Here is a 25,531-nt window from a genome sequence, read left to right as displayed (position 1 = left end):
TCAATTGGAGTATGAGGTCGGACATATTGTGGACTCTCGGCGGGTGTGCCGCTCTTTGCAGTACCTGGTCCACTGGAAGGGTTATGGACCAGAGGAGCGCTCATGGGTCCCTGCTCACTCTGTACATGCAGATGGCCTCATTCGGGCTTTCAATGCCAAGTACCCGGGGAAGCCTGGGGGTCCAGAAGCCCCATGTTCAGAGAGGGGGTACTGTCATGATCCCAGTGCAGGTTTTTGAGCTGCATGTCAGGGGTTAATGTCTGGATCTCAGTGCAGGTTTTGACCTGCACACCTGGGGTTAATGATTGTGGCCTCTTTCTGGTTCTGGGAGAGCTTCTTAAACCCCTGGGAAGCTCCAATCCCTGCCAGTTATACTTTTCAACCGGGTGAGTCAGTCCACCAACATGTCCCCATTCCTGATTAACTATGGGTTTAATCCGCATTTTGGGAAGCATGGGGGTCCAGAGGCCCCCCATTGAGAGAGGGGTACTGTCATGATCCCAGGGCAGGTTTTTGAGCTGCACGTCAGGGGTTAATGTCTGGAGCTCAGTGCAGGTTTTGACCTGCACACCTGGGGTTAATGATTGTGGCCTCTTTCTGGTTCTGGGAGAGCTTCTTAAACCCCTGGGAAGCTCCAATCCCTGCCAGTTATACTTTTGCCTTTGGCCAAGTGTGCTGACCTCTGTGTGCCTGTTCGTTGTTATAGCTTGTTTATATGGATCTGACCCGGTTCTGTTTCCCATTGTGAGTTTGCCTGTTGATTCTGTACTGCACGATCCTCTCTGTGTATGACTCATTGCCTGTGATATGACTGCTCTCTGCTCACCCCTCTTGTACCTTGCAGCTATCTCTGTGTATGACTCATTGGCTACGTCCTGACTATCCTCCCTGTCTATGCCCCTTGGTAACTTTGTCTCACAGTTACCCTGCTAGGAGTTCTCTTGCAGGTCCTAGCTCTCTGGAGTTTAGGCCACGCCCCTAGCAGTCACATGCTTCAGGTCCTGCGGCTCTGAAGTACTCATCTACTCGGCTGCTGCCCGCTCCACAGGTATCTTTGAGCACAGTTCGCTTTACTCAGGACACACGCACTGGCTCAGTGAGCTAGTTCAGTGCGGTGTTTCTAACAGATATACTGCAGGCTCCCTGACCTAATTGTAAGGTTCACACAGACCGAGGGGTTTCTTCACATCCCAAATCTACAGTGAAATTTGATCATTCTCATGTGTGGTGATGACCTCTTTGGACATCTTCCCTTCAGGTCACATATTTTTTACATAAAAAATCTGATACCCACGGATCTGATAAGAGTATTTCCAGTAGAAGAAAATTAAACTTTAGTTTACTGGAGGTATTGATGGACAGTGTATACAGTTAATAGCCGGTACATAACTTAGTAAGCTTCAGGCATTAATTACATATGGCAGCAAATTACTCGGAGAAACACTTCTATCTTGTGCTCATGGTTGACTTGGGTCCTCCATACTTCAAGTTATACTTCTACAGTAACTTCAACCTTATTCAACACAGTACCTGTGCCCCAGGCAAACCCAGTCTGCTTTCTCTAATGCTTCCAAGTCTAGCCAATACATTTCCACAGCTCTACATCTTCTCCTTTGCTATCTTGGGATCCCAACAAATTAAGTTATATCTTCCTGGGCTCACGGCTCCATACCCTTCTGAGGCTGAGCCCTCCTTCCTCTCTACTTTATGTTCTTTGGCTACAAGGATGTTCTGACTGTATCTGCCGCATTTATATTTCGGTTGCTATGCTTCCTATAACTGTTCTTCTGTGGTAGGGGCCGGGATTGGGGGGTGGACCACTGCATACCACGTCCGGATGACACAGATACCAGGCGATGCAAGGACGCGGCGGAGGCAGAGTTCAGTTGTTACAGTTATGGATTTATTTGTCGTCTCCCTGATGACCACAACCACGCACCGCAGTCTCTTTACAGTTCTCCGTCTCCAGGCCCGGGTACCTGCTCCTTCCTTCCAGTCGAAGTAATGTCCCTCGCGGATCTTTCGCTGGGGCTGTCCTAGACCAGTCTACTGCCAGCGCTTCACCTGCCCGAGGTCGTCGTCCAATCAGTACCCCCGGGGCCTCGTCTGTCCTGCGGTCCGTCGGGTCAGGGCCACCCCCCTGACTGTCTCTTTGCTTTCAGTACCCTGGTCGAGCTCTTCTCTGTTTACCGTCTTCTACCGAGCTCCTCCCGGGACTAGCCTGCCTGGAACCCTACCCTGTCCTATTTATCCCCTCTCTCACCGGGAAGTCCCCTCTTGGGTTCCTATCTCCCCGCCCCCCATGACTAAGCGTTTCTCAAGCCATAAGCTGATGTTAAGTCCTAAGCTACTCCCCCCTGCCATCTTGTGGTCATTTCTAGGTACTGCACTCTCCTATCCACCTTTCCCAGCTGTCACCCTTCTATCCTGTCAATCTCCGTCTCTAGTGCACAAACCGTCCCCTACTACTACCAGTCACATCTGTCCGTCAAGTCACCTTCCCCACACTTCATTCTTGACCTATAGTTGTCACACTCCTTCTGTGATTGTTCTCACTAACTAAACTGACTAGAACTTACTAGCAAACATCCCTTGCATTCCCCGAACTGCTCAATGTTATAGGGTCTGGACTCTGGCTCTATCTAATAGCTCTTCACTGTCCTTCTATCTGCAGTGTCATGTCCTCTTCTCCCTAATACCTTGTCATTCTAGCAATGATTATGCAATAATGTATAAACTCATGAAATTATAGTAATTTCCATCAGTATGAAAAATAAAGCTCTTGGTATACTGCCATAAAAAGTTGAATCAGACATCAACATACAGACATTACAATAGTGCAGCACACCACAGCATTTAGTCATAATGGTAATATCTTCAGGGGGTGCCAACAATCATCCTCTTCTTTACATGATCACCAATTGTTTTGCCTTTTAGGAGCCACCTTTGACAAGCGATCTCCCACTTGGACTGCTCTGTCTCGAATCGCTGGACTTTGCAACCGTGCCGTTTTTAAAGTGGGTCAGGAAAAGATTCCCATCTCCAAGGTGAGGTGTTAATAAAAGGATTGAAATGAGATCGATAAATTATTGGAGCTACTCAAAGGATGGATAACCAGTGACTGATCCTTGTCACATTTATTTGTGTGTAGCGGGACACTGCTGGGGATGCATCTGAGTCTGCTCTCCTGAAGTGTATAGAGCTTTCCTGTGGGTCAGTGAGGAAGATGAGAGACAAGAACCCGAAAGTGGCAGAGATCCCCTTCAACTCAACCAACAAATATCAGGTTAGTAGTTGATGCAGACAGAAACACTACTGTGTCAGATCTGATGATACACCAAGATTCTAAGATGTAGTGCCATGGGGAATGCCCTGAACATTCAGTAAGATCTAGTTATCTACTTTCATGCCTTGCAGGTGACCAGTGGTGGTCCACAACATGGAGGATGTAGTTTGGGCTATGACCTCTCAAAACGTTGGTTTTATTATTTCTACAGTTATCTGTTCATGAACGAGAGGACAGTCCCGATAGCCACCTGCTGGTCATGAAGGGGGCGCCCGAAAGAATCCTGGACCGCTGCTCGTCCATTATGTTACACGGAGAGGAACAACCTCTGGACGAGGAGATGAAAGAAGCCTTCCAAAATGCCTACTTCGAGCTAGGAGGACTGGGCGAAAGGGTCTTGGGTAGACATCTTTCATTTTACTGATTTAACAATAACACAAAGCTAGAAATGCCCACTTTATGTCTTTACTCTATTTCCTCTAGGGTTCTGCCACACCTATATGCCTGCTGACACCTTCCCACGTGGATTTAAATTTGACACCGACGAAATTAACTTCCCCACCACCAATCTGTGCTTCATAGGGCTTATTTCTATGATAGATCCGCCTAGGGCTGCCGTGCCGGATGCTGTTGGCAAGTGTCGCAGTGCTGGCATCAAGGTAAACTTTTCAGAAATACTGAAACATGATGCTTCAGGACAGTATACTGGTGTGACCACTAAAGTGGTTGTACAGATGATGACTAAAGATACACCTACTATTCTGACATGGACCACGAATATGGACTTCACCATGAAGTCGGTTTTACTGTTCGGTTTAGCACTCCAAACACTGGGTGTTATTTGCATTGTCATCTGCATGACAGAGCGAAAAACACCGGCGGCTCTGATTGGCAGTAAGATTAATACCACCATTTAGAGCGCTGCAGTTTCCATGCTGTCAGATGACAGTGTGAGCCCACAGCTGTGTTCAGAGGTAATTTACCTCTGGTCACTGGCGTCAGCTAATGGGACAACTACTCCCATCAGTCTATGCCTTCTGTCGCTAATAACAGCAAAAAGCAGGCAGTGACTACTGAGAATATTCATTAGCCGGCGCCGGTGCTATAAATAAATTAATTTAAAAAAATGGTGTGGGTTCCCTAATATTTTTGATAACCAGCCAGGCAAAACTGACAGCTGTGGGCTGCAACCCTCAGCTGTCAGCTTTCGCAAGGCTGGTTATCAAGAATAGAGGGGCACCCACGCTGTTTTTCAAATTATTTAAGTAAATAAGTTATAAAAATGAGGTGGGGTCCCCTTCTTTTTTCACAGTCAAGCTAAAGCAGACAGCTGGGGCTGGTATACTCAGATTGAAAAGGGGCCATGGATATTGACCCCCTCAGCCTAAAAATGGCTAGCAGCCACCCCAGAAAAGGCACATCTATTAGATGCGCCAATTCTGGCTCCTTACCTGGCTCTTCCCACTTGCCCTGTAGTGGTGGCAAGTGGGGTTAATATTTGTGGGGTTGATGTCATGTTTGTATTGTTCGGTGACATCAAGCCCCTGGATTACTAATGTAGAGGCATCTATAAGGCACCCATCCATTACTAATCATACAGTTGTATTGTAAATAAACACACAGCCAGAATAAAGTCCTTTATTTAAAATAAAAAAAACACATTTTTACTATTTTATTTAAAAATAACAAACAGTTATACTCACCTAATGACCATTCCATTGAATCCCTCATATTCTGTAATAAAACAAAAATAAAAAACAACAATATCTCTCGTGAGATCACCGCTAGCACCCTACTCTAGCTGTTATTAGCGGCAGCAGGCATAGGGTGATGGGAGTAGCATTCCCATTAGCCGACGCCTGTGATCCGAAGTAAACTTTTTGCACATGACAGCGTGGCAAACACTGGATGCTTGGGCCCCCCACTCAACTGAATGGGGTCTGGGTTCAGGTACTGTTCTTGTACTGTTCGTCCGGACCCGAGCATCCAGGGATTCATCCATCGCTAATGACAACCTACTCACTGATGCACATATTTTCCAGGTCATCATGGTAACTGGAGACCATCCCATTACAGCCAAAGCAATTGCCAAAGGTGTAGGTATCATCTCTGAAGGAAATGAGACAGTAGAAGACATTGCAGATCGGCTTAACATTCCAGTAAGCCACGTCAATCCCAGGTGAGTCATACTCGAGAGTTCAATGAACAGTGTGCAGTGCAATAAAGGGAGTGATCACTAGGGTGCAGTATAGGATATGATGGCCATATGCAGTACAGGGTATCACTACGAGGGAGCACTGTGGTGCCATATAGGGGCTGACCACCAGGTGACAGTGCCATACAGGGGCTGACCACCAGGCGGTAGTGCCGTACAGGGGCTGACCACCAGGCAACGGTGCCGTACAGGCGCTGAACACCAGGCGGCAGTGACATACAGGGGCTGACCACCAGGCGGCGGTGCCGTACATGGGCTGACCACCAGGTGGCGATGCCAAACAGGGGCTGACCACCAGGTGGTGGTGCCGTACAGGGGCTGACCACCAGGCAACAGTATCGTACAGGTGCTGACCACCAGGTGGCAGTGACATACAGGGGCTAACCCCCAGGCGACGGTGCCATTCAGGGGCTGACCACCAGGTGGTGGTGCCGTACAGGGGCTGACCACCAGGCGGCGGTGCCGTACAGGGGCTGACCACCAGGCGGCGGTGCCATACAGGGGCTGACCACCAGGCAACGGTGCCGTACAGGCGCTGAACACCAAGCAGCAGTGCTATACAGGGGCTGACCACCAGGCAACAGTGCAGTACAGGCGCTGACCACCAGGCGGCCAGGACATACAGGGGCTGACCACCAGGCGGCGGTGCCGTACATGGGCTGACCACCAGGCAACAGTGACATACAGGCGCTGACCACCAGGCGGCAGTGACATACAGGGGCTGACCACCAGGCGGCGGTGCAGTACGGGGGCTGACCACCAGGCGACTGTGCCATGCAGGGGCTGACCACCAGGTGGTGGTGCCGTACAGGGGCTTACCACCAGGCGGCGGTGCCATATAGAGGCTGACCACCAGGCAACAGTGCAGTACAGGCGCTGATCACCAGGCGGCAGTAACATACAGGCGCTGACCACCAGGCGGCGGTGCCATATTGGGGCTGACCACCAGGCTACAGTGCCGTACAGGCGCTGACCACCAGGCAGCAGTGCCATACAGGGGCTGACCACCCGGCAGTAGTGACATACAGGGGCTGACCACCAGGCGAGGTGCCATACAGGGGCTGACCACCCGGCAGTAGTGACATACAGGGGCTGACCACCAGGCAGCAGTGCCATACAGGGGCTGACCACCCGGCAGTAGTGACATACAGGGGCTTACCACCAGGCGGCGGTGCCATATAGAGGCTGACCACCAGGCAACAGTGCAGTACAGGCGCTGATCACCAGGCGGCAGTAACATACAGGCGCTGACCACCAGGCGGCGGTGCCATATTGGGGCTGACCACCAGGCTACAGTGCCGTACAGGCGCTGACCACCAGGCAACAGTGCCATACAGGTGCTGACCACCCGGCAGTAGTGACATACAGGGGCTGACCACCAGGCGAGGTGCCATACAGGGGCTGACCACCAGGCAACAGTGCTGTACAGGCGCTGACCACCAGGCGGCAGTGACATACAGGGGCTGACCACCAGGCAGTGGTTCCGTACAGGGGCTGACCACCCGGCGGCGGTGCCGTACAGGGGCTGACCACCAGCCAACAGTACCATACAGATGCTGACCACCAGGTGGCAGTGCCATACAGGGGCTGACCACCAGGTGGCAGTGCCATACAGGGGCTGACCACCAGGTGGCAGTGCCATACAGGGGCTGACCACCAGGTGGCAGTGCCATACAGGGGCTGACCACCAGGTGGCAGTGCCATACAGGGGCTGACCACCAGGCTACAGTGCCATACAGGCGCTGACCACCAGGCGGCAGTGCCATACAGGGGCTGACAACAAGGCAACAGTGCCATACAGGCGCAGACCACCTGGCAGTAGTGACATACAAGGGCTGACCACCAGGCGGCAGTGCCGTACAGGGGTTGACCACCAGGCAACGGTGCTGTACAGGCGCTGAACACCAGGCAGCAATGACATACAGGGGCTGACCACCAGGCGGCGGTGCTATACAGGGGCTGACCACCAGGCAACAGTGCAGTACAGGCGCTGACCACCAGGCGGCCATGACATACAGGGGCTGACCACCAGGCGGCGGTGCCGTACAGGGGCTGACCACCAGGCAGCGGTGCCGTGCATGGGCTCACCACCCCGCAACAGTGCCATACAGGGGCTGACCACCAGGCGGAAGTGCAGTACAGGGGCTGACCACCAGGTGGCAGTGACATACAGGGGCTGACAACCAGGCAACAGTGCCATATAGGCGCTGACCACCCGGCAGTAGTGACATACAGGGGCTGACCACTAGGCGGAGGTGCCATACAGGGGCTGACCACCAGGTAACAGTGCCGTACAGGCGCTGACCACCAGGCAGTGGTGCCATTCAGGGGTTGACCACTAGGCGGCGGTGCCGTACAGGGGCTGACCACAGGCGGCGGTGCCGTACAGGGGCTGACCACCAGGCAACGGTGCCATACAGGCGCTGACCACCCGGCAGTAGTGATATACAGAGGCTGACCACCTGGCGGAGGTGCCATACAGAGGCAGACCACCAAGCAACAGTGCCGTACAGGCGCTGACCACCAGGCGGCGGTGCCGTACAAGGGTTGAACACCAGGCGGCGGTGCCGTACAGGGGCCTACCACCAGGCAATGGTGCCGTACAGGGGCTGACCACCGGGCAGCGGTGCCGTACATGGGCTCACCACCACGCAACAGTGCCATACAGGAGCTGACCACCAGGTGGCAGTGACATACAGGGGCTGACCACCAGGCGGCAGTGCCATACAGGGGCTTACCACCAGGCGGCGGTGCCATATAGAGGCTGACCACCAGGCAACAGTGCAGTACAGGCGCTGATCACCAGGCGGCAGTGACATACAGGGGCTGACCACCAGGCGGCGGTGCCATATAGGGGCTGACCACCAGGCAACAGTGCTGTACAGGCGCTGACCACCAGGCAGCAGTGCCATACAGGCGCTGACCACCAGGCAGCAGTGCCATACAGGCGCTAACCACCAGGCAGCAGTGACATACAGGCGCTGACCACCAGGCGACAGTGACATACAGGGGCTGACCACCAGGCAGCGGTGCTGTACAGGGGCTGACCACCAGGCGGCGGTGCCGTGCAGGGGATGACCATCAGCCAACAGTACCATACAGGTGCTGACCACCAGGCAGCAGTGACATACAGGGGCTGACCACCAGGTGGCAGTACCATACAGGGGCTGACCACCAGGCAACAGTGCCGTACAGGCGCTGACCACCCGGCAGTAGTGACATACAGGGGCTGACCACCAGGCGGAGGTGCTATACAGGGGCTGACCACTGGGTAACAGTGCCGTACAGGCGCTGTCTACCAGGCGGCAGTGACATACAGGGGCTGACCACCAGGCGGCGGTGCCGTGCAGGGGCTGACCATCAGCCAACAGTACCATACAGGTGCTGACCACCAGGCAGCACAGCAGTGACATACAGGGGCTTACCACCAGGCAGCAGTGCCATACAGGGGCTGACCACCAGGCTACAGTGCCGTACAGGCGAAGACCACCAGGCAGCTGTGACATACAGGGGCTGACCACCAGGCGGCGGTGCCATACAGGGGCTGACCACCTGGCAACAGTGCATATACAGGCGCTGACCACCCGGCAGTAGTGACATACAGGAGCTGACCACCAGGCAGAGGTGCCATACAGGGGCTGACCACCAGGTAACAGTGCCGTACAGGCGCTGACCACCAGGCGGCAGTGACATACAGGGGCTGACCACCAGGCGGCGGTGCTGTACTGGGGCTGACCACCAGGCGGCGGTGCCGTACCAGGGCTGAGCACCAGGCAACAATGCCGTACAGGTGCAGACCACCAGGTTGCAGTGACATACGGGGGCTGACCACCGGGCAACAGTGCCGTACAGGCACTGGCCACCAGGCGGCGGTGCCGTACAGAGGCTGGCCACCAGGAGGCGGTGCAATACAGGGGCTGACCACCAGGCAACAGTGCCGTATAGGCACTGATCACCAGGTGGCAGTGACATACAGGGGCTGACCACCAGGCTGTGGTGTCGTACAGGGGCTGACCACCAGGCGGCGGTGCCGTACAGAGGCTGGCCACCAGGAGGCGGTCCCATACAGGGTCTGACCACCAGGCAACAGTGCCGTATAGGCACTGATCACCAGGTGGCAGTGACATACAGGGGCTGACCACCAGGCGGTGGTGTCGTACAGGGGCTGACCACCAGGTGGCAGTGACATACAGGGGCTGACCACCAAGCGGTGGTGCCGTACAGAGGCTGGCCACCAGGAGGCGGTGCCATACAGGGGCTGACCACCAGGCCACAGTGCCGTATAGGCACTGATCACCAGGTGAGAGTGACATACAGGGGCTGACCACCAGGCGGCAGTGCCATACATGGACTGACCTCCAGGCGGTGGTGTCGTACATGGGCTGACCATCAGGCGGCAGTGACATACAGGGGCTGACCACCAGGTGGCGGTGCTGTACAGAGGCTGGTCACCAGGAGGCGGTGCCATACAGGGGCTGACCACCAGGCAACAGTGCCGTATAGGCACTGATCACCAGGTGGCAGTGACATACAGGGGCTGACCACCAGGCGGCAGTGCCGTACAGGGGCTGACCACCAGGCGGTGGTGTCATACAGGGGCTGACCACCAGGCGGCGGTGCTGTACAGGCACTGATCACCAGGCGGCAGTGACTTACAGGGGCTGACCTCCAGGCGGCAGTACCATACACGGGCTGACCACCAAGCTACAGTGCAGTACAGGCACTGACCACCAGGCGGCAGTGACGTACAGGGGCTGACTACCAGGCAATGGTGCCGTACAGGGGCTGACCACCAGGCAACAGTGCCGTACAGGCGCTGACCACCAGGCAACAGTGCCGTACAGGGGCTGACCACCAGGTGGTGGTGCCATACATGGGCTGACCACCAGGCAACAGTGCAGTACAGGCGCTGACCACCAGGCGGCAGTGACATACAGGGGCTGACCACTAGGCGGCAGTGCCATACAGGGGCTGACCACCAGGCGACGGTGCCATACAGGGGCTGACCACCAGGCAACCAGTGCTGTACAGGCGCTGACCACCAGGCAGCAGTGACATACAGGGGCTGATCACCAGGCGGCGTTGTCGTACAGGGACTGACCACCAGACAACAGTGCCGTACAGGCGCTGACCACCAGGCAGCAGTGACATACAGGGGCCGACCACCAGGCGGCGGTGCTGTACAGGGGCTGACCACTAGGCAGCGGTGACATACAGGGGCTGACCACCAGGCGGAGGTTTCCTACAGGGACTGACCACCAGGCGGCGGTGCTTTACTGGAAGCTGTAATACAGGTTACCCCCTGTAAAGTAAAATAACGTCCCATTGAGCTGATGGTAAATGTTAACTTTTTAGAAAGTTCACTGTGAGCATGCTATTGTTAACTATGATCTCTGGTATATGGTGATTTTGGTACCAACGATGTCTGAATGGTTTTATATTAAGTTTATGGAGCTGATTAAGAATATGGCTTAGGTTTTGCCAGATTGGCTCTAGTTTCTAAGATATTTAATAGATAATAAATTAATTACAATGGAATTCTGGCTTTTACATCATTGTAAGCCTATCACACACAGGTCCCATTGGGGGAATACATTATTTTCATGGATGAATTATCTCAAAACCTAGAACCAATTTAGCATCAGTAATGCTATGTTACATTATATAGACCACGTCTGTAATATAAACAACTTTTATCATCCTTCCAGGGAAGCCAAGGCTTGTGTGGTCCATGGCTCAGACCTGAAGGACATGACCTCGGAGCAGCTGGATGATATATTAAAGAACCACACAGAGATCGTATTCGCTCGGACGTCACCACAGCAGAAGCTGATCATCGTGGAGGGTTGTCAAAGACAGGTGAAGTGTGGAGAAGGGGAACTTTAAGTCACATTTTAGGCAACTGACCTTCACAAGATACCATGTTCCAATGTCATTCAAGACCCTCATAATGTCTGAATTTATGGGGTGCCAGCACCATAGCTCAGTATTCTCTTCTCCACAGGGAGCTATAGTGGCGGTGACAGGAGATGGTGTCAATGACTCTCCAGCCCTGAAGAAGGCTGATATTGGGGTGGCCATGGGCATAGCAGGGTCAGACGTCTCCAAGCAAGCAGCAGACATGATCCTACTGGACGATAACTTTGCTTCCATTGTGACCGGAGTCGAGGAAGGTTTGTAAGATCACAATCCATGAAAAATAATGCATGGCTGATAACAGGGAACAATTGACTACTTTTAGCTACATAGGAAATTAAGATTAGCGCTCCTTTTAAAGAAATCAGGGTCAAGCTGTTACACCGCTCCATCATACTCACCCGGCCTCCGCTCCCACGCCGCAGCCTCACTCCACCCGACGGCCACGGCAGTCACCTCTGACGGGCTTGAGGCCTACGCCATCCCTGCATGCAATGCGCATGCGCCATAGGCCATGGCCGCGCCTCCCTGCTGCTTCTTGTGCATAGGCTGTGCCCTGACCCGGAAGCACCTTCGGACCAATGGCAGACCAGACAGGGCTATATCAGGCCGCTTCCCCCTGAGGGAGGCGCCTGATCGTTGTGTTACCTTGCACACTGGGCCCTGCTTCCTCCTGTGCTCTCTACAGTCTCTCGGTGCCGTCCTCAGTGTTTCCTGCAGCAGCCTGTCTTCCGTGTTCGCTAACAGTTATTCTCAGTCCTGCTCCAGTGTTCCTGTTTCCTCCGTCTCCTGCCTCCGGTGTTCCTGATCCATCCTGTTCCAGTCCTGCCGTCCTACTCCAGTCCTGCTTCCGGTGTTCCTGTTCCATCCTGTTTCAGTCCTGCCGTCCTACTCCAGTCCTGCCTCCGGTGTTGCTGTTCCAGTCCTGCTGTCCTACTCCAGTCCTGCCTCCGGTTTTCCAGTTCCATCCTGCTCCAGTCCTTCCGTCCTCCTTTATTCCTGTCTCCTGTGTTCCAACTCTGTCCTGTCATCTACATTTCAGTCCCGCACTCCTACTCCAGTCCATCCTGAGCCGCCCCTCTCGGTACCGGCTACTGTGGTACTAGAACTCCTGGGCCTGCTCCTAACGGTCCCTGTATAGGAGTCCGTTCTACCTGGCAGCTCGCCCGGGGCCCCTCGGTGCCACAGTCCAGAGGGACTCCTGGAGATTCCAGCTCCTGACCACCCACGCTAACACTACGATCAGGCCATGGACTCCGCCGTTACTATTGCTGCTACTGAGAAAGAGTTGCTCTTCCTGTGGGAGAATCAGGGACGCATTATGTTGATCATGAAGTCTATGGACACCCGTTTGTCGGCCCTGCAGGTAGCCGATCCTGGAAATGCCACTCAACTGGCCAGTCTCCAACAGGAGCTGGGTCAGCAACAAGATACTCAAGCCCACATTTTGTCTTACATGGCCTCCTTTGACAGTCGCTTGTCGGCCCTCCAGGCTGCTACCACAGCCCCGACTCCTCCCTCCACGTCTACAGCTCTCCCGACGCCCCGCCTTGCCAAACCGCCTCACTTCACCGGGGATCCCAGGCTCTGTAGGGGGTTCTTAAATCAGTGTAGCCTCCACTTTGAATGGTTGCCGCAGCAATATCCCTCTGATCGGGCCAAGGTGGCCTTCATCATGTCCCATCTGGAGGGGGAGGCCCTGTCTTGGTTGAATCCCCTCTGGGAACGTGACGACCCTGTAGTCTCGAGTCTCCCGTTTTTCTTGGATACTTTTTGCAGGGTCTTCGATGAGCCGGGCCGGTTAGCCTCTCACTGAGTCACTCTTTAACTTACATCAGGATTCTCTCATGGTCGGACAGTACGGTATTCGCTTTCGCACTGTCTCCTCTGAGCTTGGCTGGAATAACGCGGCTTTGGTAGGGGCATTCTGGTGTGGTCTTTCAGGCAGAATAAAAGATGAACTCGCAGGTCGAGATACCCCGTCCACCTTAGAGGACCTTATCTCGCTGGCTACCCGCATTGACCTACGCTTCCAGGAGCGCGCTCACGAGTCAGCGAGAGATGGGAGGTCCACCAGGCCAGTTCCCCTTTTCGCCCGTTCTGCCAGTCCCCGTTTGGCCGGGTCCTCTTCTCCCTCCTCGGTCGAATCCATGCAGATAGATCACCTAAAGTTGGCCGAGTTGCGTCAGAGAGAGAGGCGGACACATGGTCTGTGCCTCTATTGCGGTGATTCGTCACACTATGTCCGCACCTGTCCTAAGAGACAGGGAAACTTCTCCACCTAGGTCAGGTAAGAGAGGCCTCCCTAGGTGATGATGACCCCTCTCAACCTCTTACGATTTCTGTGCTTTTGGTTTCAGGGGAGAGACGTGGTTCCGAGGTGGCCTACGTGGATTCGGGCTCGGCAGGTAACTTCATTCGACCTGAAGAGGTGGACAAATACCAAATTCCCGTGGTTACTCTATCTAACCCTATCCAGATTGCCGCAGTGGATGGCAAACCGCTACAGGTGACCATCACCTTGGTCACTGAAGAAGTGGAGTTGCAAGTCGGAGTCCTACACCGAGAGAAGATAGCCTTCTACGTTTTGCCTAAGCTCTCTCACGCCATTCTACTTGGTCTTCCATCGTTAAGGACTCATCAGCCTGTTCTCGACTGGTCTTCTGGGGAGATACTCCGCTGGGGGCACCCGTGTCAAGCTCGCTGTCTGACTCCTGTCCACCTTGCAGCCGCTCCTCGGTCACCTCCAGACCTTCCGGGTCTTCCTCCAGCCTACAGCTCTTATGCCGATGTTTTTGATAAGAAGGAAGCGGAGGTCCTTCCTCCACACCGGCCATTTGACTGCCCAATTGAAACGTGTTCCCGGTTCAACCCCTCCAAGGGGCAGAATCTACCCCTTGTCTCCCACAGAGACCACCGCCATGTCCGAGTACGTCCGAGAGAATCTCGCCAAAGGCTTTATACGGAAGTCCTCTTTGCCAGCGGGAGCCGGGTTCTTCTTCGTCAAAAAGAAGAATGGAACTCTACGGCCGTGCATTGACTATAGGGGCTTGAATGAGATTACCATCAAGAACAGGTACAATCTTCCACTCGTTCCGGAGCTGTTTTACCATCTCAGAGGGGCTCGGGTCTTCTCCAAGCTGGACCTCAGAGGAGCCTAAAATCTGGTCTGTATCCGTGCAGGTGACGAGTGGAAGACTGCTTTCAACACTCGAGACGGCCATTACGAGTACCTGGTCATGCCCTTTGGTCTTTGCAATGCTCCTGCGGTGTTTCAAGAGTTCGTCGATGAGATCTTCCGGGATCTCTTGTACTCCTGTGTGGTCGTGTACTTAGACGACATCCTCGTCTTCTCGCCGGACCTCTCGCCCCAGAGATAGTGTCCGCCTGGTGCTACAGCATCTTCGGGAGAACCGCCTGTATGCGAAGATCGAGAAATGTCTCTTCGAGCAGACCTCTCTGCCGTTTCTGGGATACATTATCTCCGACGCTCGCTGGTCTAAGGATGGACCCCGAGAAGTTGTCTGCCATTCTCAAATGGCCTCGCCCCGTCGGAGTAAAGGCGATACAACGATTTCTCGGATTTGCCAATTATTACCTGCAATTTGTCTCCCACTTCTCCGCGATCACAAGACCTATTTCTGCTCTCACCCGTAAGGGGACTACCCCCAAAGATTGGACACCTGAGGCGGAGGAGGCCTTTCTGACCCTAAAACGGGCTTTCTCCACGGCAATCGACCTTTTGTACTCGAGGTGGACGCTTTCTCGACAGGTGCTGGGGCAGTATTGTCCTAGAGAACCGCCTCCGGTCGCCTGCATCCTTGTGGCTTCTTCTCAAAGGCCTTCTCTCCATCCGAGTGTAACTACTCGATCGGCGACCGGGAACTCGTTGCCATCAAGTTGGCCTTGGAGGAATGGCGTCACCTCCTGGAAGGAGCTGTCCATCCCTTTGTCATCTTCTCGGACCACAAGAATTTGGCCTATCTCCAGTCTGCCCAGAGACTTAACCCTCGTCAGGCCAGATGGTCCTTATTTTTTGCCCGATTTGACTTCGAGCTCCGTTTCCGTCCTGGCAACAAGAATACCAAAGCCGACGCCCTGTCCAGGGTCTTCCAGCCACATGAAATGGAGGAACCTTTGCATATCATTGATCCCACTAGGATCATCACAATGGCTCCAGAGAGAACCCCAAGCGAAAGGTCCTCCTATGGGGGCACTCCTCCAAACTGGCCGGCCATGCCGGAACTAAGAAGACCCTTGATCTTATCACGCGTCACTACTGGTGGCCCACGCTTCGCCAAGATGTACTCGACTTCGTGGCTTCTTGTCCATCCTGTGCTAAAAACAAAGTGCCACGAAGACCTCCATCCGGCTTGTTGCTTCCGTTGCCCGTTCCTACGGTTCCTTGGGAAAACATCGCCATGGATTTCATCACCGACCTACCCCGCTCTTCGGGCTGCACAGTCATTTTGGTGGTGGTAGATCGTTTTTCCAAGATGGCCCACTTCGTCCCTCTGCCCGGTCTTCCCTCGGCGCCGGAGCTGGCCAAAGTTTTCATTCACCAAATCTTCAGACTTCATGGACTACCTCAACGCATTGTGTCTGACCGAGGGGTTCAGTTTACCTCCAAATTCTGGCGTTCACTTTGCAAGCTCATGAACGTTTCCCTCAACTTCTCCTCGGCCTACCATCCACAGTCCAACGGACAGGCAGAGCGTACCAACCAGACATTGACGGGGTACCTACGTCATTTCTCCAACGCCCACCAGAGCGATTGGGTCGACTTACTCCCCTGGGCAGAGGTTGCTTATAGCAACCATGCTGGCGAGTCCTCGGCCAAGTCTCCTTTCTTCATTGTTTTTGGCAGACATCCTGGTGTTCCTCTTCCGATAACCCCTGCCTCCGTGGTGCCCGCGGCCAATGCCTTGTCCTCTGAATTTTCCAAGATTTGGGCCGAGACCAATACGTCACTCAAGAGGTCCGCTGATCAGATGAAGAATTATGCCAACAAAAGGAGATTGGATCCTCCACCATATCGTGTTGGGGACAAAGTCTGGCTCTCCTCCAAATTCATCCGGTTGAAATTGCCCTCCTACAAGTTGGGACCACGCTACATCGGTCCGTTTGAAATTCTTGGACGTATCAACGAAGTCGCCTACAAATTGCTTCACTCCGGGTCCCGAACACCTTCCACGTATCCCTCCTGAAACCTGTGGTGCTGAATCGCTTCCATTCCTTGCCTGATCCTGGTCCTCAGCCGGTGGGTGCCGATGATGTCTTTGAAGTGCAGGACATTCTCGCTATGAAGAGGGTTAGAGGTAGGACATTCTTTCTTGTTGATTGGAAGGGCTTTGGTCCTGAGGAGAGATCCTGGGAGCCTCGGGAGAATATCAATGCTCCCCGTATCCTCAAGAGATTTCTTGCTAATCTCCGGGGAGGGCGGCTTAGGGGAGTGGGTACTGTTACACCACTCCGTGATACTCACCCGGCCTCCGCTCCCACGCCGCAACTGGCCTCCGCTCCCATGCCACAGCCTCTCTCCACCCGACGGCCACGGCAGTCACTTCTGACGGGCTTGCGGCCTACGCCATCCTTGCATGCAATGCGCCATAGGCCGCGGCCGCGCCTCCCTGCTGCTTCTTGTGCTCCGGCTGTGTCCTGACCTGGAAGCACCTTCGGACCAATGGCAGACCAGACGGGGCTATATCAGGCCACTTCACTGGGCCCACTTGCACACTGGGCCCTGCTTCCTCCTGTGCTCTCTACAGTCTCACGGTGCCATCCTCAGTGTTTCCTGCAGCAGCCTCGCAACCTGTCTTCCGTGTTCGCTAACAGTTATTCTCAGTCCTGCTCCAGTGTTCCTGTTTCCTCTGTCTCCTGCCTCCGGTGTTCCTGATCCATCCTTGTTGCGAGTTCATTCTCTGGTTCCCCTTCTGGACTCCCTCTGGTGGTGTCGGGAGGTGGTGCGGCTGGTTTGATCGGTGGAGATCTGCCACCTGAGAATGAGGATGACGATTGGATCTCAGGATTCTCAGATTGGATTTAAGACAGTTACTGGTGATTCCTTCTGGCTTGTCAGCTCTTGGTTTTCAGCTCTGTTCCAGTCATCTAAAGCTAAGTTTTTCTGCTAATGTTCACACTTGATTTTGTTGGTCTATTCAGTTTTTTGTGTGGTCTGCCAGCCCCGGCTGGGGGCTGAGCTGAATTTCCACTCTTATTTATCAGTATTTTGCCAATTGGCTTTTTGTCCCTTACTAGTTCTGTCTCTTTTTGCTCTGTCTCAGAATATTTCAGAGTGCTGATATAGTGGGAGAAGTCTAGTGACTTCAGGGTTAATTTTGCTATCAGAAGTGTTGGACATTATTTTTGTAGGGTTTTTTGCAAGTTGCAGACAGTGTCTTCCCTTTCCTTTCCTGTCTATTTAGTTTGGGCCCCATCATTTGCTCTGCCTATTTTCCTGCCTGTGTTTGTGCCTTCATCTTGTTTCACCGTCAATACATGTGTGGGGGCTATCTATTCCTTTGGGGTCTGCTCTGGGGCAGTTAGTTTTCCCTTTTCTTGCTTTAGGCTTATGTAGTCCTCCGGCCGTGACGAGGCGTCTAGGTTCATCGTAGGCACGCTCCACGGCTACTGCTAGTAAGATCAGGGATCTGCAATCTGCATAGTTACCAACCACTCTGGTTTTCTGTGGCTTAGCTTGTTTTGCCTTTTTCTCCTCGGTGACCCATTCATAACACATCCTATTCCAGTCCTGCAGTCCTACTCCAGTCCTGCCTCCGGTGTTCCTGTTCCATCCTGTTCCAGTCCTGCCATCCTACTCCAGTCCTGCCTCCGGTGTTCCAGTTCCATCCTGCTCCAGTCCTTCCGTCCTCCTTTATTCCTGTCTCCTGTGTTCCAACTCTGTCCTGTCATCTACACTTCAGTCCCACTGTCCTACTCCAGTCCATCCCGAGCCGTCCCTCTCGGTACCGGCTACCGTGGTACTCGAACCCCTGGGCCTGCTCCTAATGGTCCCTGTATAGGGGTCGGTTCCACCTGGCAGCTCGCCCGGGGCCCCTCGGTGCCACGGTCCAGAGGGTCCACTCCTGGAGATTCTGGCTCCTTACCACCCACGCTAACACAAGCATACAATGTCCTATCGGTTCCCACAGGTTGGTACAATTGACCTATTGCTGTCTTTCAGCCACAACTGACATTTGCCACCCCCTGGATTAGTGATTAGCTGCCAGTACTCCATCTTCTGATGGAACATCCCAGTGTCGCGCCCAAAAAGGCCTACTAAAAAACCTTACATCTGGGAGAGGTTTCGGGGGGCTTTCTCAACTGTGGGAACATTTCCCATTTTTTTTCGAAGTGTCAAGGATATTTCCCATTTTTTTGGGAGCCTCCCTTACACCTTGGAAGAGTTGAAAAATATGTCTAAAGTGCAGAGGCGTAGCCAGGGGATTAGCTCAGGTAGGGCGAAACTTCTGAGTGGGCCCTGGTTGGCACACCCCAGTAGTGGGTAAAGTGGAAGCTTGGCAGATGACCCGGCTGAAAATACAGCACATCTCTAATCACAGACCAGAACTGATATTACCACAATACAGTGACATATATTGGTAGCAACAGTCCTGCAGAACATAAGAGTTATTACAGTACAGTAGTGTATTAGATGACTTACAGGTGACGTTCTTTCTGATGGAGTCGTTCACTTTTCCTGTCTTTTCCATCTGACCCAGACCGACATGACAACTCCAGCCAGGACTCCATAGCCGAGATTATAGCAAAGACACATCTGACTTCTCACATGTCTATCTCCGTCACCATCTATCCACAACCTGCACAACCTCCTCATCCTGATGTATGTTGCCCTATTACTGCACATGCTGTGTGGTACAATAACATTCCTCCTCTTAATGCCCATCACCGTGCCCCTTCCATAGTAAACTGCCTCTTTTGTCCTCTCTAGATAGTAAAATTGCCCTAAAAAATATTAAAGCCTTGTGTAAGTGCTATAGAAAACAGTAGCCACGTTTTGGCTCCAGAGTGTAACAATGAGCCTTATTAGGCCCTTTTATGGTCACAATACCCTGAGTGCCCTTATTACACTAATGCTTCTTAAGTGCCCACTTAACATTTAATAATGTATTCTTAGTCCCTCCATCTACAGTAATAATATTTTCTGAGTCTCTCCCATGTACAGCTCCCCTATGTACAGTTAGATGGTCCCACAGCTCCCCTATGCACAGCATGGTGGGCTAAAAGTTCCCCTATGCACAGCATGGTGGGCTCACTGCTCCCCTGTGCACAGCATGGTGGGCCAACCGTTCCTTTATGTACAGCATGGTGGGCCAACAGCTCCCCTATGCACAGTATGGTGGGCCCACAGCTCTCCTATTCACAGCATGGTGGGCCCACAGCTCCCTCATGCACAATATGGTGGGCCCACATCTCCCCTATGCATAAGATGGTGGGCCAACAGCTTCCTTATGCACTGTAATCCGAAAAGGTAACAGAAGCTAAACGCCATAAAATAAATAAACTTTATTATGGCACATCATGAATAAAAATTGTTAAAAAGAAGATACATTCCAATGACTGCCAAACTGGTCAAAATGTCCAAAAACCATGCAATATGAGTATCCAAAACAGGAAATAATATTAAGCCCGCAGTGATAAATATACCAGCGTAAAGATATATGCTAAATAAATGTGTACATCACAGAAATAAATATACATATACAACTGGTATATAATTTCATATGAGGACTAAGCATAAGTACATCCATAATAGAATGGCATAATTCCATATAGATTTCTCATATATGAGAAGAGAGAAAGGTAAAAGCACATTTGCCAAAGTGAATATTCTCATAAGTTAATGACTGCTAATATCAAATAGTACATCAAGACAAATATAACCATACCACACCTAATATCTCCTAACAATAGTATGCGTAGATATTAGTTTAAACTAGTGCCCAGATCAGTATTGTCTTGTTTATTGCAGGGAACAAGGGTTAATTTAAAGTGCATGTGCACATATCTAAAGACATAAATCCCTGTTAGTCTCCGCTATGGCATATATCAAGGACACATGAAATAAAGGTGCAGACAGTGCAAAAAAGACTTTATAGGGCAAGGACATATGACCTGAGTGTAGCAGTGCAGCTCCCCGACGCACGTTTCGCGTTAGTTTTGTCCCAGAACAACCCCTGGGACAAAGCTAACGTGAAATGCGCATTGGGGAGCTGCACTGCTACATTCAGGTCATATGTCCTTGCCCTATTAAGCCTTTTTTGCACTGTCTGCACCTTTATTTAATGTGTCCTTGATCTATGCCATAGCGGAGACTAACAGGGATTTATGTCTTTAGATATGTGCACATGCACTTTAAATTAACCCTTGTTCCCTGCAGTAAACAAGACAATACTGATCTGGGCACTAGTTTAAACTAATATCTATGCATACTATATAGATATTAGGTGTGGTATGGTTATATTTGTCTTGATGTACTATTTGATATTAGCAGTCATTAACTTATGAGAATATTCACTTTGGCAATTGTGCTTTTACCTTTCTCTCTTCTCATATGTGAGAAATCTATATGGAATTATGCCATTCTATTATGGATGTACTTATGCTTAGTCCTCATATGAAATTATATACCAGTTGTATATGTATATTTATTTCTGTGATGTACACATTTATTTAGCATATATCTTTACGCTGGTAGATTTATCACTGCCGGCTTAATATTATTTCCTGTTTTGGATACTCATATTGCATGGTTTTTGGACATTTTGACCAGTTTGGCAGTCATTGGAATGTATCTTCTTTTTAACAATTTTTATTCATGATGTGTCATAATAAAGTTTATTTATTTTATGGCGTTTAGCTTCTGTTACATGTTCAGATAAGTTTTGCATTTTGAAGTGCCATTCTTTAGGCCTTAGTTTGGATTAGTTCCTTATGCACAGTATGGTTCATCCACTGCTCCCCTATGCACAGTATGGTGGGCTCACAGCTCCCTCATGCACAATATGGTGGGCCCACAGCTCCCCTATGCACAGTATGGTGGACCCACAGCTCTTCTATGCACAGCATGGTGGGCAAACAGTTCCCCTATGCACAGCATGGTGGGCCCACAGCTCCCCTATACACAGTATGGTGGACCCACACCTTCCCTATGCAAAGTATAATCCTACATAAACAGGTAGTGTATGCCAGACAAAAGTATACAAACTTTATTGAAGATATAGATAACAAATAAATACAAATACAATTTGCAGGGGATACAAATGCAAATATTAACCACATACATTGGGTGTATACCTTTTCTAATCAGACCAGTGTCAAAGTAAAGAGTTAGACCTGTGTATTAAGATTTAATTTACAATTTTTTGTACATACATTGAAAAATGCAAATGTAAACTGGGCTCCCAGAAACTGCTGAGTCTTTTAAAGTGGATGATATCACAGAATAGGTACAGATAGGGAAGGCCAGAAGTCTCATACATAAATTATGACAATGTATGGAAATTCCATTCACAAGTAGTTACACCTGTCAGAAAATTTTGCACATGTAGGTGCTAATGCTGATAGTGCATCATGAAAAAATTAAAAAAATGGATACAACCACCCCTAGCCATTATACATATACAGAGAGGACAGACCTAACATATGGGTTATGAAGGTTTTTGCTAGAAAGATAAAGTGGCAAATAACTTCCATAAAATTATGGAATTATGGCAATAAATGCTCAGTTCAAAAAACATAGACTAACAGCCTTATGTGATGGAGTGACAAGTAACAGCACTTATTAAGTAGAGTGGTAAATGAAAAATACTCTACAGACAGAATAAGTATTGGTATACAACCTCGGAATGCAGCACAGAGCCCCAACGCACGTTTCACGTATTGCTTCTTCCTGGGGAATTCCAAATTATGATATGCGCAGTATGGTGGACTCACAGCTCCATTATGCACAGTATAGTGGGCCCACGGCTCTCTTTTGCCCAGCATGGTGGGCCAACAGCTCCCCTGTGCACAGTATGGTGGACCAACTGCTCCCCTATGCACGGTATTTCCTCACTGCTCCGTCAAAACACAGTAAACTAACTCACACTATATAATGGCCCCCAAACACCCCCACACTGTATAATGGTCCTCACATTATCTCCAACACTATATAATTCCGCCCACAGTAGCCCCCACAATTTATAATGACCCCACGCTGTATGATGACCCCTTCACACTGTATGACTACCCCCAACGTAGTCCCCAAACTGTATAATGGCTCCCACACTGGAAAATGGCCCTTACACTGTATGATAGACCCTTCAGTAGTCCCCACACTTTGATGGCCTTCCATAATAGCTCCCACACTTTATAATGTCCTCCATAGTGGTTCCCACACTTTTAGGACCCCCAAACTGTATAATGGCTCCCACATTAGCTGTCATGCTGTATAATGGCCCACATAGTAGACCCCAAACTGTGTAATGCCTCCACTCTATATAATGGCTCCATAGTAGTACCCGAACAGTATATAATTGCACCCACATTAACAGCCACACTATATAATGGCCCCCACAGTATTACCTTAACAGTGTAATGACCCCCACATTAGTTGCTACAATATATAATGGCCCCCCACAGTAATACCCAAACAATATATGGCCCCACACTTTGGGGGCCCCTCACAGTAGCCCCTTCAATGTATGATGGGCCCCCTTCCCCAAAGTTTATAACGCCTCCATAGTCACATCACAAGTTTTCATTAAAATAAAAAACATATACTCACCTAATCCAGGCTCCTGACAGGTCCACCTGCAAAGCTCTGGTGCACGCATAGGATATCAGTTGCCCACGCGGAGCGATGACGTCAGTGCGCCAGGTCTCAGATGCCGTTTTGTAGACCACAGGCTTAAAGAAACCTGCGGTGTTCAGACCGGAGAGTGCTGGTGTAGGGAGACCGTGTCTCCTTGCTCTACTAGGATATATTTTGCATCCCTGTCTTTGTACATATTTTGGAAATGCCTTGTTATTAACTATTCTTGTACCTCGGTTTAATCTCTGTGTATTTGTCAGGCCAACTAACTCCCTTTATAGGAATTTTCCTATCAGCTCAAACTGCTTTGACCTTTGGTCCCTGGACAAATTATTTCTAAATTTGGCTTTCCTAATACTTTACGTACGGTGCATTACCATCAGTGTTTGGCGTACTTTGCACATGTGGTCCCTACTATTTGGTTGTTAATTGTTTTTTAATATAATTCTTTTGCTTCTGTAAAATTATGTATTTTAATGTCATATAGCTTCCCTTCTTCTTGTATGAGTTGACCTCCTTGAGTAAGGAGAGACAAGTTTAGTGTGTGGACCTCACCTTGACTCAGCAAAGAGAAGTAATGAGGCAGGCATCTTGAAGCAGCGTTCAATGTGCAGACTGTACACAGGAACAACAGATTTGAGTGGGCAACTGGGCACCTTGGTGAGAGAAAGCTGAATGTGCACATGGCACTCAGGAACAGCTCAGGTGAAAGGCCAATCAGGCAGCTGTTTGCAGCATAGTGGGATGTGTGGTTAGACCCCCTGGACAGCACACATGGCAGCAGTGTACATTAGGACTTGAATACTCATGTGGCATGCAGCTGCCTGCAATGTACACTATAGAGCAGAGGGAGGAAGCAGAGCTAGGACAGGTAAGTACACAAGCCCTAACACCCTAAAAGTCCTCACTCGTCCTGATTTTAAAGAGTCAGGACCACAAGGAAGCTTGTCATGTGACCTCTGAGATGAGGGAGGAGGTGGGCATAAGTCGCAATATGGGAAATGGTACGTCTGGGCACAAAATGCGCTATACCACTAATCGGAATCAGGTTATTGTCCTTTTAAGTAATATTATGAAATATAGTAAGTTTAATTTTTTTATTTCTTTAAAGGACGTCTGATTTTCGACAACTTGAAAAAATCCATCGCTTACACACTGACCAGCAACATCCCGGAAATCACGCCATTTTTACTTTTCATCATCGCCAATATCCCTCTTCCTCTCGGCACGGTTACTATTTTGTGCATCGATCTGGGCACCGACATGGTGCGTATGTCTCCTCTCTCTCCTCATCAAGACTGATTTTAACGAGGCATCATTTGTCTCGAACCTCGTGACTCACTAATGTCAGATGTTGATAAATAGGGGTACTCCACAAAATATAGTCTCTAGCCATAAAATGACTACAGACCACCTTACCGACTTGTCCGTTTTTCTATTTTACCCTATCTGATTTAGGTACCTGCAATCTCCCTGGCATATGAAGCTGCCGAAAGTGACATAATGAAGAGACAACCCAGGAACCCGCGGACTGACAAGCTGGTGAATGAGCGTCTCATCAGCATGGCATACGGACAAATTGGTGGGTAGGAAGCTTGATTTTGAATACAAGTGCAATACCACTTATGACCACTGGATGGAGATGAAGACTCTCTCTGCAAATTGAGATATTGTCACTTCTATATGGAGGAAATGAGCATTTTTATTAACTCCTTGATTGAGATTCTGAAAAATTATTCATAGGGTGAAAAGGCGCCTCCTAACTGAGTGTTATCGGTGAAAAATCTGACCAACTGACAGTTTCCCTTTAAATCGCTATAGCTGTTTCAGGAGTTATTCCCCTTTTAAGAAGCACATTCTGTGTTGCGTATGGACGTCAGTGGTCCCCAGGCTAGATTAGTGCCTATTTTCCCAGGGCAGTGACTCTGCACAGGACACGCAACTTTATTTATTCATTACTGCTCAACAGATTTCATGATTTAATCACCCGCCTTTTATTTGGAAGAAAAAAAGGCCAATTAGTTTCTGGGTCTGAGCGGCGGAGAGAAATGGCTCTGTTTGGAGAGTGAAATTATAGATTACAGCGGTTCAGTTGCGTGATGTTCACAATGAGCGGGGGGGGGGGGTGATCGCTGCGGATCTATGGAGTGTAGGGATACATTGCTCTGGATTATTACGGGTAACGCAGGGGCTGATAACTGTCGGAGTCCATGATCCAGATCCCCCAATGATTCCTAACAATAGGTCTATGCTCAGTCAGCCTTGTGTTAGCTATATATATGTGACAGACATATGATAT

At 50.7% G+C, this 25,531-nt stretch overlaps 1 protein-coding gene across 2 annotated transcripts in view; it reads left to right on the top strand.

Annotated features, from left to right (window-relative positions):
* LOC141082948 (sodium/potassium-transporting ATPase subunit alpha-2) overlaps positions 1-25,531 on the top strand; it is a 183,895-nt gene that overhangs the window by 140,490 nt on the left and 17,874 nt on the right. For both annotated transcript variants that reach the window (XM_073567023.1, XM_073567022.1), the window contains exons 10-18: positions 2,938-3,047; positions 3,152-3,286; positions 3,498-3,687; positions 3,770-3,945; positions 5,329-5,465; positions 11,210-11,360; positions 11,506-11,674; positions 24,344-24,498; positions 24,691-24,814. In XM_073567023.1, coding sequence (XP_073423124.1) covers positions 2,938-3,047; positions 3,152-3,286; positions 3,498-3,687; positions 3,770-3,945; positions 5,329-5,465; positions 11,210-11,360; positions 11,506-11,674; positions 24,344-24,498; positions 24,691-24,814 — 1,347 coding nt within the window. The remainder of the gene's footprint in view (positions 1-2,937; positions 3,048-3,151; positions 3,287-3,497; positions 3,688-3,769; positions 3,946-5,328; positions 5,466-11,209; positions 11,361-11,505; positions 11,675-24,343; positions 24,499-24,690; positions 24,815-25,531) is intronic.

Source organism: Dendrobates tinctorius, unplaced genomic scaffold, assembly GCF_039654945.1.
Source record: "Dendrobates tinctorius isolate UK_male_01 unplaced genomic scaffold, ASM3965494v1 ptg000019l, whole genome shotgun sequence".
NCBI lineage: Eukaryota > Metazoa > Chordata > Amphibia > Anura > Dendrobatidae > Dendrobates > Dendrobates tinctorius.
Note: the sequence above shows the minus strand (reverse complement) of the source record. Positions and strands in the feature narration are given on the sequence as shown.